Below are 13,587 nucleotides of genomic sequence, written 5' to 3'. Positions count from 1 at the left end.
GGGGGGGGGAGCCTCAGCCACCACGCAGCCCGGGAGCAGGGTGTCTTGGGAAACGTAGTTCCGATCGGCAGCCTTCCTCAGGCAAGTCAACAGTAAATCGTCTCCTGGAGAACTACAAATCCCAGAAGGCAATGCGGTGAGAAAGGGCTCCATGAGCGGCTGGAGGCGCAAAGCCTCATGGGCAACGTAGTCCCATAGGGCATCTCCATGCACGTCAATGGGAAAAGCCTGCCGGCCTGCCTGCACTTCCCAGCATGCTCTGCAAAGGGAACAGGATTCCACCCCCCTGCATAAAACACAGCACAGTGCCTCATGGGAGGTGTAGTGCTGGAAAGTTCTGTGCAGAAGTCACTAGGAGCCAGGACTCCTGGGTTCTATCCAGGGCTCTGGGAGGGAAGTGGGCTCGATCTGGGAGCCAGGACTCCTGGGTTCTTTTGTTCATTTTTTCTACTATAGAAAAACCTAGAGGCCCCAGGCTCAGAGCAGGGCAATATTGCCCAAGGTGCTGTACCAACACCTAAAAAGGCCATCTGTGCGGCAAAGAGGAGAGGGGACAAGTAACTGTTGAGAGTGGGGGCAGGAGGGGGCACAATTTAAAAGTTCTGGTGGTTTGCAGCAGGGTTCAGGGCGGGTACTCAAGAGACAAGGGAGTTTCGATTTCTAGAGCTGCTTCTGAGGTCACGCTGTACAATACTACGTAATAGCAGATGGAGACTGTTCCAAAATTAAGCTACCCAGGGAAAAAACTAGTTATAGGATTCATACATGCATTAAAAATCTTAACAAGAAAGTTGTCTTAATATACGGTTAAGAGTTAAGGCCAGTTTGTACAGGGGTAGCTCGGACACTTGAAATTCTTTTTAAAAAACACTCCGAAATCATTATGCATTCTGCCATTTGGCTTCTCTGATGGGCTACCTGGAAATAAAGTGCCAGAACGAATCTAGTGAATGAATATAATCCCCCCACAACTACATACAGCTTTATTATTACAACCAAACCATGCGAGGTTTTGACTGGAAAAAAAACCCTCTCTTTATTTCAGTGAAGATGTTGTTTGGAGCAAAGTAACAGCGTTTGCAGAATTGCGTTTCTTTCCCAACTAAAAGACAAACAAATGTGTAGAGGTCAGCGTTGATTCCCCTTGGGTTTTAATTACCCAAATCTCTTGGGTATAAATTATTCGATAAACTACTTCAGATAAAATATAGCAGCAATTCTGTTGGTGCCACACATTGCTGGCAAGCGTAATTTAGCCATTGTTGAAACAGTTTTAAAATTAATAGTGGGGCTTATTAATCACAGGGAAACGTAGCCCTTCTTAGTGTAGGAAAAAGTCCAAACTTAATTATCTTTTCACCATTGCACAAAGCTAACAACAGGTACACTATTAAATTGGCTTAGTTTAAACGCAGACTGTCCTTGAACCGCTTTTCAGAAAAATAAGTAAAAAAGCCAAATACAATTCCAAGGCCTAAGGAACACACTTGCGAATGCCACGCTGCCTGAAAAAGTGAAAGTCATGGGAGAACAACTATTAAGGCGAAGGGTCAAAGACACCCCCTTGGTTACGTTAGTAAGGTTTGAAAGTCTGGAAAGAAACGACTGCCCATCACATATTGTGAACCCACTCCGTGCAAAAAATATAAATCCCGGCAGAAATATGGGGGGCACATGACCCCTCTCCCCACACGTCACCTCGGCCAAAGAGCTTAAGAGCCAGCTGCATCCACCTCTTCCGCTGACCTGCTGTGTGACCGCGGGCACATCCCTGCCCCTCTCTGTATCTCAGTTTCCCCCCTGTGTGAAACAGCATCTCACCGGGGGCACTGAAGATTAACAAACTTGAATTTGCAAATTGCTTTGAGATTGTAGGTGGAAAGACTCTAGGGAAGGGGAGATTAGACCTTCAAAGAGTCCCTCCTACTGACACATGCAATTTAGGATTACGGCAAACAACAGAAGATTTAAGGTCACACTGGCCCAATTGCCCCTTCAGTGAAATTAATGCGCAGGGAAATTTGAACCCTATGCACCTCTGCAGCAAGCAGAGCTGACCTGTGGAACTCACCACTGCAGAAAAGCAGAGATCAGAGACTGCACCTAGGTGAAACACACATTGAACATGAATGCTACAATCGGTCTGCAGTGAAAGAAGCCCAGTGGGAGCTCATAGCTCACCGCAGCAAGGCATCGAAGAGGGGTTGCATCTTCCTATGAACCATCCATTGTCGAGCAGAGATGGAAGTAGGACACCAGATTTACCGAGTCCATGGATCTGAGTTGGGTCACCAGGGCAAGGCCACAACCCCAGGCTAGATCCAACCCTTGTCCTATCGCCATATCCTAATGCTCTGTACCTTTTTAGCCTGACACCACTATCTACGCATTGCCTGGCTCCCAAGTTTCCAAAGGGTTAAATAACGAGACACCAAACACACCCAGCGGCCTATTGCTGAGGGCGACTTTATTTCAGCTACAAACAGGCAGCTCCAGCTGGTCTCTTCATGGTCATATTGATTTGGTGCACAGTGCCCCCTGCTGGTCAGTTAACAAAAGTACCGCGGTCATTGCAGCAGGGGACATACAAGCCGGGGCTATGTAGGGCTAGATCAGGGATCTCAAACTCGAATCACCATGAGGGCCACATGACGACTAGTCCATTGGCCCGAGGGTCACATCCCTGATCCCCAGCACCCGCGCTGCCACCAGCCCCAGCCCTGTCCCCACTCCACCCCTTCTATGAGGCCCTGCCCCACCCCCATTCCAACCCCTTCCCCATATCCCTGTCCCGCCTCTTCTCCCTCTCCTCCCCTGAGCGCCCGGCTCCCTGCTCCTCCCGCTCCCTCCTGGAAAGCACTAAGCACCGCCAAACAGCTGTTTGGCAGCGAGAAGTGCCTACAGGTAGGCGGAGGAGCGGGGACACAGTGCGCTGGGGAAAGGGGAGCCTGGCTGACCCCAGGAAATAACCCCGCGGGCCGCCGCGTGTTTGAGACCCCTGGGCTAGACTGTGTTCTTGTTTACTCCACTCACACTGAGTTTATCAAGATCAGAATCCAGCCCTGACTCTAGTGGCACCAATGGGTCGCTCTGGATTGAGATCAGAATCCAGCCCTGCCTCCATTGACATCAGAAGGGTCATATGTCTCTCACTCTCCCTCACACACGCACACGCTGGTCCCTGCTGGAAAGAATCGGGCACACGTGAGAGCCGCTCTGCCCCCTGCTGGAGGTGATGAAACCTGATCGTTCGTTCGTTCGCGTGTGTGTGTGTGTGTGTCACACTCAGTCCCTTGCCGGGTATGTGTGCGTCACGTAACCATTTTAACCCACATGATACCAGCATTTTGGTTAAGCCAGAAATGGCCTCAGTTTGTGTTTAAAGGGTGATGGACCCAGGGTCTGATCTGGTTTGGCACGGAGGGGGCAGGATACCGGGCTAGATGGGCCCCTGGCTGCTATACAAAGAGGCTTCGCGGTCGCAACTGCAGCTCCAGGAGGGGGCTGGGCCGGGGCTCCCCCAGCCACGCTCACTGCCCCTTGGGCTTGGCGCGGCGCGGCCCGCTCCCCCTCAGGCCGACCAGACGCTGGGAGTTGAGGAGGAGCAGGGCGCCGTTGAGCAGGTAGGTGGTGACGCACACCAGGCAGAAGTCGTGGAGCACGAAGAAGAGGATGTAGGCCAGGTAGAGCGAGCCGGCGATGGAGACCAGGGAGGTGCCCAGCAGGGTGACGGCCGCCAGGGTGCTGGGAGTGAAGCCTGGAGATGGTTCGAGAGAGGGCTCGTTAGACTATCAGGCACCAGCCTGCCCCTGTGGGAGGGGGTTGATCCCCCCCCACACACCACCACTTACCCAGCAGTGTCTGTAGGATGTAGAAGACGATGCCAAATAAGCTGTTGGGCTGATTAAAGACGCTGTGTTTCCCCAGGAGATCTTCCACCAAGCCAAAGCCACGGCCCCACCTGCAGAGAGAACGGGGACGTAGGACTAGGGGCTGCAAGGAGGCTGGCGGTGTACAGACAGCGACCCTCGTCTTCCACAAGGTGGACTCTGCTCTAACCACTAGACCCCACTCCCCTCCCAAGGCCGGGGATAGAACCCAGGAGTCCTGACTCCCAGCCCCCCCGCTCTAATCACTAGACCCCACTCCCCTCCCAAGGCCGGGGATACAACCCAGGAGTCCTGACTCCCAGGCCCCCCCTTGCTCTAATCACTAGACCCCACTCCCCTCCCAAGGCCGGGGATACAACCCAGGAGTCCTGACTCCCAGCCCCCCCTTGCTCTAATCACTAGACCCCACTCCCCTCCCAAGGCCGGGGATACAACCCAGGAGTCCTGACTCCCAGCCCCCCCTTGCTCTAATCACTAGACCCCACTCCCCTCCCAAGGCCGGGGATAGAACCCAGGAGTCCTGACTCCCAGGCCCCTAACTCCGGGGGGGGGGGGCTCTGATTCCTGCAGCCCCTAGCGCAGGGAGCTCTGCCCCCTTCCTGTTTGCTGCCCCCCCCCCTGCAATTTTGATGCCAGTAACGAATTCTGATGATAGCTCATTTCACACCCCCTGGCACTGAAGGACCCCAGTGAGCTGAGGCTGGGGGGCCGCAGGGGTGGGCCGGCTCAGCTGAGTGGAACAGCCCCCGGGGGCCCCAATAGGGTCCAGAACCGGGTTACATTGCAGCTCCCCGGGGCCCTGCAATTGCCAACGGCTAGGTAGGCATGAGCCCCTACACACGTGGCAGAAACAGAACACCCTGGCAATGATTGACAACGGCCCCCACCCATCACAGCCTGGCAGCAGGCGGGACTAGTGGCCTAGGAAACGCTTTCATTGATAAAAGCTCCCCTCTTCCCCACCCCCCTGGCAGGAGGGAAGCCAGCTGTTTATCCCACAGCCAGATGTTTCAGGGTGTTGCCCACTGCGAGGGGAGGGGGGAGCACAGGCAGAATTAGCATGGGTTTGTGAGGCCCGTGCAGTCAGGCCCGCGGATGCTAACACACGCACACGGCCAAACCCGAGTCCTGAGGGGGTGTTTCTCACCGAGATCACGGCCCCCGTCACGCTGGGCGGACACCCCCTCCCTCGCCCACCGAGTACAATCGGTGCCCAGTACTGCATGGACCCGACTTGCCCTTCCCTGACTGAGACTGGGACCCCTGTCGTGTCAGGCACTGCATGGACCCCCCCAGCCAAAACCAGATCCCCCACTGCTCCAGATGCTGCACAGACCCCCCCCCCCCCACTCCCCGACCAAGATTCGGGCCCGCCGTTGTTCCAGACGCTGGGCAGACACATGGCGAGAGACGGTCCTTGCCCCACAGAGCAGACAGTCTAAACAGACAAAGGATCATTGTCCCCGTTTTACAGATGGGGAAACTGAGGCCCAGATGCAGCATCGGAGGTGGAGCTGGAAACAAAATCAAGATCTCCTGGGTCCCAATCCTCACTCCATGGCCCAGTCCCCCCTGGCTCTGTTGACAGGCCAGGGTCATTCCCCTTCCACCTCTCTCTGCCAGTGATAAAGCGTCCATCACCTCTGCCCCGTCCCTGCGTTCGATCTGGCTGTTTGCAGAAGACTGAGTAAACTTAACTCTGGTTCTTTCCCTCCACCCCTCTCCGCCCCCAGGAACATTTTCCCCCTCGACTAAAAAGGACAGCAAATTCACTCCAGACCCTTCAAAAACATTTGTAAAAGAAGTTTCAAGGGCCTCCCAATGAGATGAAAAATAGTTCCAAGTGCCCCCCCCTTTCCAATTCACTTGCCAAATGTTTGTCGTTTTATAACCATGTTTCCCTATATTTTTTAAAAGTGTTTCTCGCCCGCCCCCCTCCCCAGTCTTGGTATCCTTACAGTCGCTCCTAGAAGGCCAAAGAAGGATCACCAGGCGCTGTACAAACCCGGGCCCAGATGACAAACCCTGCCTCCGAGAGCTGAGCAAGAGCTCTGAGCTCCAGCAAAACCACTGCTCTAGCCACCTGGCTGGTGGGTCCGGCTCGCTGAGGGCTGCCAGATTTGGGAAGAGGAATTCCCCCAGCTCTGACCGGCAGGGACCCTGGGGCAGACTTCACCTCCCTCTGCAGCGTGGATCCCCTGGGCCCATCTCAGATTATCCACTCCCTGGTATTGCGAGGGCCTCGGGCATTGGGGGGCCCCCTTGCCTGTCCTCTGCCTGATCGCGCTCAACACAGAGGTAACTGTGATGATCTCAGGGTCTCTCTGGAGCTACCAAACAAACTGGGGGAGCCGGCAACACAGAGCACAAAGGGGCCAGGCTGGAAACAGAGATGCCAGGTCATCAGCAGGGCTGAGGCTGCAAGAAAGGACTAAGCAGAGGGTGCAGAACCACAGGGCTCTCCCATGGAGTGGGAAAGCACATAGGGCCTAGAAGCCTGGGATATGCCCCGTGGGCTAGGCATGTAGGGCTGCAGCACGGCATTGGGGTCATCGCACAGGGGTGTGGGCACAGCACAGGGGGCAGCAGGGTGGAACATAGTGCATGGGATTGGAGCAGCACAGCGATTGAACTCAGGGGGCTGGGGCAGTTGGGGGGGGCTATTGCACAGGGCGGCTGAGAAAAGGGGGCTATAGCACAGGGGTGTTGCAGTAGGGAGCAGGGGAGGTTCATGCAATGGGGCTGGGGCTGCAATGGGAAGCAGGGGGGGTTGCAGTGTGGGGGAAGGGGGAGTCATGCAATGGGGCCGGGGGGTTGCAGTGGGAGGAGGGGTCATGCTATGGGGCCGGGGGTTGCAGTAGGAGAAAGGGGAGTCATGCAATGAGGCCGGGGGTGTTGCAGTGGGGAGCAGGGGTTGCTATGGGGGGGAGGGAAGTAATGCAATGGGGCCGGGGGTTGCAATGGGGAGGGAGGGAAGTCATGCAATGGGGCCGGGGGTTGCAGTGTGGGGGGAAAGGGAGTCATAAATGGGGCTGGGGATTGCAGTGTGGGGGGAAAGGGAGTCATAAATGGGGCTGGGGATTGCAGTGGAGAGCGGGGGTTGCAGTGGGGGGAGGGGGAGTCATGCACTGGGGCCAGGGCCTGCAATGGGAAGCAGGGGGGTTGCAGTGGGAGGAGGGGGTCATGCCATGGGGCCGGGGGTTGCAGTAGGAGGAAGGGGAGTCATGCAATGAGGCCGGGGGTGTTGCAGTGGGGAGCAGGGGTTGCTATGGGGGGGAGGGAAGTAATGCAATGGGGCCGGGGGTTGCAATGGGGAGGGAGGGAAGTCATGCCATGGGGCCGGGGGTTGCAGTGGGGGGAAGGGGAGTCATGCAATGGGGCCGGGGGGTTGCAATGGGGAGGGAGGGAAGTCATGCCATGGGGCCGGGGGTTGCAGTGGGGGGAAGGGGAGTCATGCAATGGGGCCAGGGGGTTGCAATGGGGCGAAGGGGAGTCATGCAATGGGCCCCCCCGCGCACCTGGAGGTGAAGACCTTGGAGCAGCTGACAGAGGGGCTCAGGTCGCACATGGCCCGGTAGCCCGGGTCCCGCTCCCGCGAGCTCTCCACGTGCAGCGCGTACACGGAGAGCGCCAGCCCCAGCGCGCAGAGCCCGAGCCGCAGCGCCCGCTCCCAGCCCGGCACCGCCATCGCTCGCTGCCACTGCGCGCTGGGCACGAGCTCGCCCCCACCGGCCCGCGCGCCTGCCAATCAGCAACCGGCGCGGGCCCATTGGCTGCCCCTTCAGGAGGCGGGGCGGGGGAAGCAAAGGCTTCTGGGACTTGTAGTTTTCTGGACCCAGCGGAGGAGAAGGCGGAACTATGGGGCTGATGGCAGGAGGGTGGGGTCTAGGGGTTGGAGGAGGGGCGGGGCCTGAGAGCCAGGACTCCTGGGTTCCATCCCCAGCTCCAGGAGAGAAGTGGGGTCTAGTGGTTAGAGGAGAGGGGGGCTGGGAGCCAGGACTCCTGGGTTCTATCCCCAGCTCCGGGAGGGGAGTGGGGTCTAGTGGTTAGAGCAGGGGGGGCTGGGAGCCAGGACTCCTGGGTTCCATCCCCAGCTCTGGGAGGGGAGTGGGGTCTAGTAGTGGCTGGGGGGAGGCAGGAGGGCTGGGAGCCAGGACTCCTGGGTTCCTCTCCTTAGCAGTGCCAGGGGACCTAGTCGTGGCAGTTGCACCCCCAGGTTGGGCACACACCCCAGCACATGGTAATACTCCACCCCGCTGCCTCGCCTGAGGTTGTTGCAGGTCTCCCAGACGGTGCCTCTGGCCACGAGCTCCAGGCGGCAGGTCCCCAAACAGTCATCGCTCTACACGCCCTGGTGGTCCCACACCTGCTCCTCTAGGACACTGTGCCCCGTCAGCCTCCCCTGCCCCAAATCCAGACCCTACGCCACCAGGGCGGAGTTGTTACAGTCCTTGATGGAGCGCATCCGCAGTTCCCGGCCTTAGAAGGAAACCTCGATGTGGGGGTTGGTGGCGGACGTGGTGTCCCCTTACAGGCCACTGCCCCACAGCACCCTGCCGCACATGGAGTTGGGGGCGGGGTCCCCTAGCACTAGCATTTGCAGATGTCCCAGGAGATGGCATAGCCCCCCTCCGGGCAGCCACGGGGGCAACTCCTCCTCTGCCCCCGCTCAGCCACATACTCCTTCACCACCCACCTCAGTGCCTTCCACCTGGGGTCTTCCAGCCCCACCAAGGTATAGATGGGCAGTAGGGAGTAGGAGCCCCGGCCGGGCTGGCTTTGAGGCTCTCCATCCAGGCCGAGAAGACCCCGACATCTTACTTCTCTGTCAATGGCCGTGAGCCCCCCGGTGCTGCCTGGCTCTCGTAGGGGGTGCCGTATGTGGCGTGGCAGGCCCTGTACATGTCCAGGCTGCAGGTGGGTGGGAGGCGGCGCAGGGCCCGGGAGAAGTGGGGTATCAGCAGGGAGCTTGGGGGAGTCTCAACTTCCCTAGAGGGGAAAGAGAGAGGAGTTAGGAGCCATCCAGAGACCTCCGGCACCTTCCCACCCACACACAAACTGGGCCCCACCTTCCCCAGTGCCCACTCTGTGGCTTCCCTGGGGTCAGAGGGCTCCGTAGGGGATGTTCAGCCCTCACAATCCGTGCTGAACCCACTGCCGCAGTGCAGTGCTAGGGGGCGCTGTGATCCAGAGAGAAGGGTAGGGGTCCGGGGGGGTGCCATCCTGCAGGGAGCAGGGCAGGGGCCCAGCAAGGGATGCTGTGCTCTAGGGAGCAGGTCAGGGGATGATGAAGGGGATTCTCACCTGATTACTCCTGGGGGAATTCTGCACTACTGCGTGTGTGCATAATTAATGAGCCGTGCATATTTTTCATTTTTGCGCAGAAAAAAGCTTCTGCCATGGTGTTCCTGCAGTTCCTCCGTTTGCCAGAGGGTGCTGTGGCGCAAGAACAGCAGCGGCTCCCAGCAAAAAATAACATCTGCAGTTCTGCCTTTTGCCCACCAGAGGGCACTATGGTGCTAGAACACAGCAGCAGCTCCTGGCCAGCTAGGAAAGAGAAAGATCCTGCCTTCTTCACAGTGCCTGTCAGGCCAGGTCAGGAGGCAGGGGCTATGGGGAGACAGACAGCGCAGGGTGCTGGGGGGTCAGACAGGGGTTCACAAGGGCCTATTGGGGGAGGACACACTGGGGCAGGGGCTGAATGGGAGTGGAGGCATAGGGCCACAGGAGGGAGGGAGGTGCAGGGCCACAGCGTGATGCGGGAGGGGGTGTAGAGCTACATAGGGACAGAGAGTGGCTGAGTGGGGGCACAGAGACACATGGGGAAGGGGGAGGGGGTACGGGGTCACATAGGGATGGGGGAATGGGTGTCTGAGTGGGGGTGGAGGGACACATGTGGACAGGGGTAGATGTGTCTGACTGAATAGGAGAGGTTAGGGGTCAGCCAGGGTCTGCATGGGGGAAGCTCCCTAAGAATCCCTCCTCGCCCCCCAGCAAAACCTGTTCCATAGTTTTCCCACCCATATCCAACAACCCTCTAAGCTCACACCCAGGCTCCTTCCCAGCGATTTACTTCCCTCTCCCTCAGCTCCTCCATTACCCCGACTCCCCCCAGCCTTTGCCCTGCTTCTGAGCGGTGCAGGAAATAGGGTTCTGTATTGTAGTTTAAATGAATTATCACTCAGAGTTCTGTATTAATGTGCCTAGTAAGGAATTTGTTTGTCAAAAAAAATTTCCTGACTCTTTTTTGTTGTCTGTATTATTACAGACATACTTGCTGACAGGTATTTTGAAATAAATGGCCAAAACTAATTGCAACGAGTGTGATTATATTGTGTTATTTTGACAAATAAAATATGCAGAATTTGAAAACATGGTGTGCAGAATTTTAAATTTTTTGTTGCAGAATTTTAATTTTTTTGGTGCAGAATTCCCCCAAGAGTATCATCTGTAATACACGTAGGACACCTCATGCTGCTCAAATATGTACTTGTCCTGCTTCTCCTTCAGGTGCGCATAGCTAGGATTAGGACCACCCAGGGCTAAGCCATGGGGCTCACCTGGCACCTCCAGCTCCAACTTCCGGTCATTTTTCATCTCTGACGCCATTACCTGGACCACAGCCATGTCTGACTTTTCCCGGAGCTGCTGAGGTCCTGGTTGCCCCAGCTGTGGACCCTCCAATCCACCACCGCCAGAGGCAATCTCTGCCACTACCTTCCCTGCAGTGGGTTCTGGCATAGGCTGCAGGTGCCGTTTGGGACGCACCTCAGACTGGTGTCCATCAGGTAGGCCCGCATCCAGCCCAGCATGGTGGTCACATCAATGCCCTCCCCAACCTGGTTGTGCGCGGGCAAGGAGACCACATGCTGTTCACACACCTCAGCCATGCCCATGTTGAAGTTGTGGGAGACTCCAGGGAGAAAGAAGAGGAGACGGATGAAGGCACTGGATCTGGATGTGGCTGGGAGGGGCCATCAGTCTCTGAGCCTCCCTAGAGAGAGAGAAACAGAGAGACCCTTCATTAAAGACAATCCAGTGGCAGGCAGTTCCCCAGACACAACACATCCTAGCAGCATCCCAGCAGCCTCCATGTTGCTATGACCCTCCCTGGATCTGAGAGGAAGATGGGATCATAGAATCGTAGGACTGGAAGGGAACTTGAGAGGTCATCTAGTCCAGACCCCTGCACTCATGGCAGTTCTAAGTATTATCTAGTCCAGGGGTGGGGAACCTTTTTTCTATAAGGGTCCATTGACCCACAGAAAAAAATCAATCATGGGCCACACACAACCCCACGGAGGAACAGGGGGCGGGGGCATGGAGGCTCGGGGCTTTCCCTAGGGTTGCCTACTTTCTAATTGCACAAAACCAAACACCTCTGCCCCGCCCCTTCCCTGAGGCCACACCTCCCACTCACTCCAGCCCCCGTCCCTCAGTGGCTCACTCTCCCCCACCCTCACTCACTTTCACTGGGCCAGGGAAGGGGGTTGAAGTGTGGGAGGGGGTGAGGGCTCCAGCTGGGTTATGGGCTTTGGGGTGGGGCTGGGGATGAGGGGTTTGGGGTACAGGAGAGGGCTCGGGGGGGTCAGAGTGTTGGGGTGTGGGAGAAGGTTCGGGGTGCAAGCTCCAGGAGGCAGTTAGTGTGGGAAGGAGTCTCAACCTGGGGCAGGCAGTTTGGGGTGTGGGCTTTGGCCGGGCAGCACTTATCTCAGGCAGCTCCCAGTCGGCGGCTCAGCGGGGCTAAGGCAGGCTCCGTGCCTGCCCTGGCTCTGTGCTGCTCCTGAAAGCATCTGCCATGTCTGGCCCCTAGGTGGAGGTGCGCTGCCCCCGCAGCTCCCATTGGCCACAGTTCCCAGCAAATGGGAGCTGCGGAGCTGGCACTGGGAGCGGGGACAGCACGCAAAGCTTCCCTGATCGCCCCTGCGCCTAGGGCCCACAGGGACATGACAGTCACTTCTGGGAGCTGCGTGGAGCCGACCGGACTTTTAACAGCCTGCAACCCTAGCTTCCCCTGCAGCGGGGCGAGATGGCACTTGTGTCTACAGCCCCGCGGGAGGGCACCAAGGCTCGGAGCTTGCGGCCCGTGGCACGGAGACTTGCTGCAGGCCGGAGGAAATGAAGCAGTGGACTGGATCTGGCCTGTGGGCCGTAGGTTCTCCATCTCTGATCTAGACCATCCCTGACAGGTATTTGTCCAGCCTACTCTTAAAAATCTCCAATGATGGAGATTCCACAGCCTCCCTGGGCAATTTATTCCTGTGGTTGACCACCCTGACAGTTAGGAAATTTTTCCTAATGTCCAAACTAAACCTTCCTTGCTGCAATTTAAGCCCATTGCTTCTTGTCCTATCCTCAGAGGTTGAGAAGAACAATTTTTCTCCCTCCTTCTTGTAACAACCTTTTATGTACTTGAAAACTGTTAACCTGTCCCCTCTCGGTCTTCTCTTTTCCTGACTAAACAAACCTAATTTTCTTAATCTCCCTTCATAGGTCATGTTTTTTAGACCTTTAATAATTTTTGTTGCTCTTCCTGGACTTTCTGCCATTTGTCCACATCCTTCCTGAAATGTGGTGCCCAGAACTGGACACAATACTCCAGTTGAGGCCATATCAGCGCAGAGTAGAGTAAAAGAATTACTTCTTTTGTCCTGCTGACAACACTCCTGCTAATAAATCTCAGAGTGCTGTTCGCTTTTTTTTGCCACAGTGTCACACTGTTGATCCCCCAGATCCCTTCCTGCAGGGGAAACAGGGACCCTCAGAGCTGAGCTGAAAGACCCTGATTGTGAAACGAGACAAAGCTGGGGGCTCTATAAGAGAAGGAAAAGGGACACAAGATGAGATCCATCATGGAGGTAATGTTCTGCCCACAGAAGGGTCTCTTGAGAGGTGGGTACCAGCCCTCTGCACTGGTCAGGCACTGCATGGACTGCATGGCCACTGTGGGCGGGATCCCTTATTAGACAGGAAAGGAGCTGGGTAATAAGGGCAGGCTCAGGACTGCAGTTTATGTTTGTCGGTAACCTGGTGTTTCCGACCCTTCTCCTGGCCTCTATTTTGAATCTCTGTCTCCAGCTCTGTAAAATAAACCTCCGTTTGGTTTTACTGTACCCATGTCTACGTACCAGATGTGAAGGAGAGTGGAACTGAGGTGATGCCCATAAACTGGGGAGTGCTGCGGAGGCAGAGGCTCGGTGCACATTGCAGCTGTCCCGATAACAAGAGATGGGACACTTGAGCACAGCAGAGAGGGGGGTGTAAACTGCTCTCCAGCAGGAGAAAATGCAGGGCTTGAGGAGCCCAGAGCAGAGCGTCAGTGCTAGCAGCATTTGGCAGTTAAGGGCAGATTTCCCCCTTCTGGCCATGGGCACGGCTCTCCCACACTGTGAGCGGTGATAGTAGTTCACCCCGGACACCTTAGGTAACCCCAAAATGTCACAGGAAGTTCACACTTCTCTGAGCGATGGGCTTAGTCTTTCCGCAGCTCAGGCAGCTCCGCTGTTAGTTACAGTAGAAGCTGTTCACACCTCTTTGAGCTACAGATTCAGGCTCTCTGCAGACTCAGGCAGACATCACTGCTTTGATTACTCTAGAAGGAGAAGAAATAGGGGGACACTGGTCCAGCGACTAGCGAATGGGGGTGGGGGTGACAGGATCCCCAGGGTACAACCTGGAACTGTGGGACCACTGTGCC

At 56.6% G+C, this 13,587-nt stretch overlaps 1 protein-coding gene across 1 annotated transcript; it reads right to left on the bottom strand.

Moving 5' to 3' along the window:
- Positions 1–2,775: 2,775 nt before the first annotated feature.
- Positions 2,776–7,621, bottom strand: LOC141988501 (vitamin K epoxide reductase complex subunit 1-like protein 1). The gene is made up of 3 exons (XM_074954298.1): positions 7,409–7,621; positions 3,852–3,961; positions 2,776–3,757 (listed from the first exon to the last, which is right to left on the bottom strand). Exons 1-3 carry the CDS (start codon positions 7,576–7,578, stop codon positions 3,531–3,533), a joined length of 507 nt encoding a protein of 168 aa, XP_074810399.1. The 5' UTR covers positions 7,579–7,621; the 3' UTR covers positions 2,776–3,530.
- Positions 7,622–13,587: the final 5,966 nt, after the last annotated feature.

Source organism: Natator depressus, chromosome 6 (assembly GCF_965152275.1).
Source record: "Natator depressus isolate rNatDep1 chromosome 6, rNatDep2.hap1, whole genome shotgun sequence".
Classification (NCBI taxonomy): domain Eukaryota; kingdom Metazoa; phylum Chordata; order Testudines; family Cheloniidae; genus Natator; species Natator depressus.
The sequence above is the reverse complement of the archived record's forward strand: the minus strand, read 5'-3'. Positions and strand labels throughout refer to the sequence as shown.

Coding starts and splice junctions, on each gene's coding strand:
- LOC141988501 (XM_074954298.1), bottom strand. CDS start 7,578: ATGGCGGTGCCGGGCTGGGAGCGGGCGCTGCGGCTCGGGCTCTGCGCG. Junction 3,962..7,408: donor TCCAAGGTCTTCACCTCCAG/GTGCGCGGGGGG, acceptor TTCTCTCTGCAG/GTGGGGCCGTGGCTTTGGCT. Junction 3,758..3,851: donor CATCCTACAGACACTGCTGG/GTAAGTGGTGGT, acceptor AACCATCTCCAG/GCTTCACTCCCAGCACCCTG.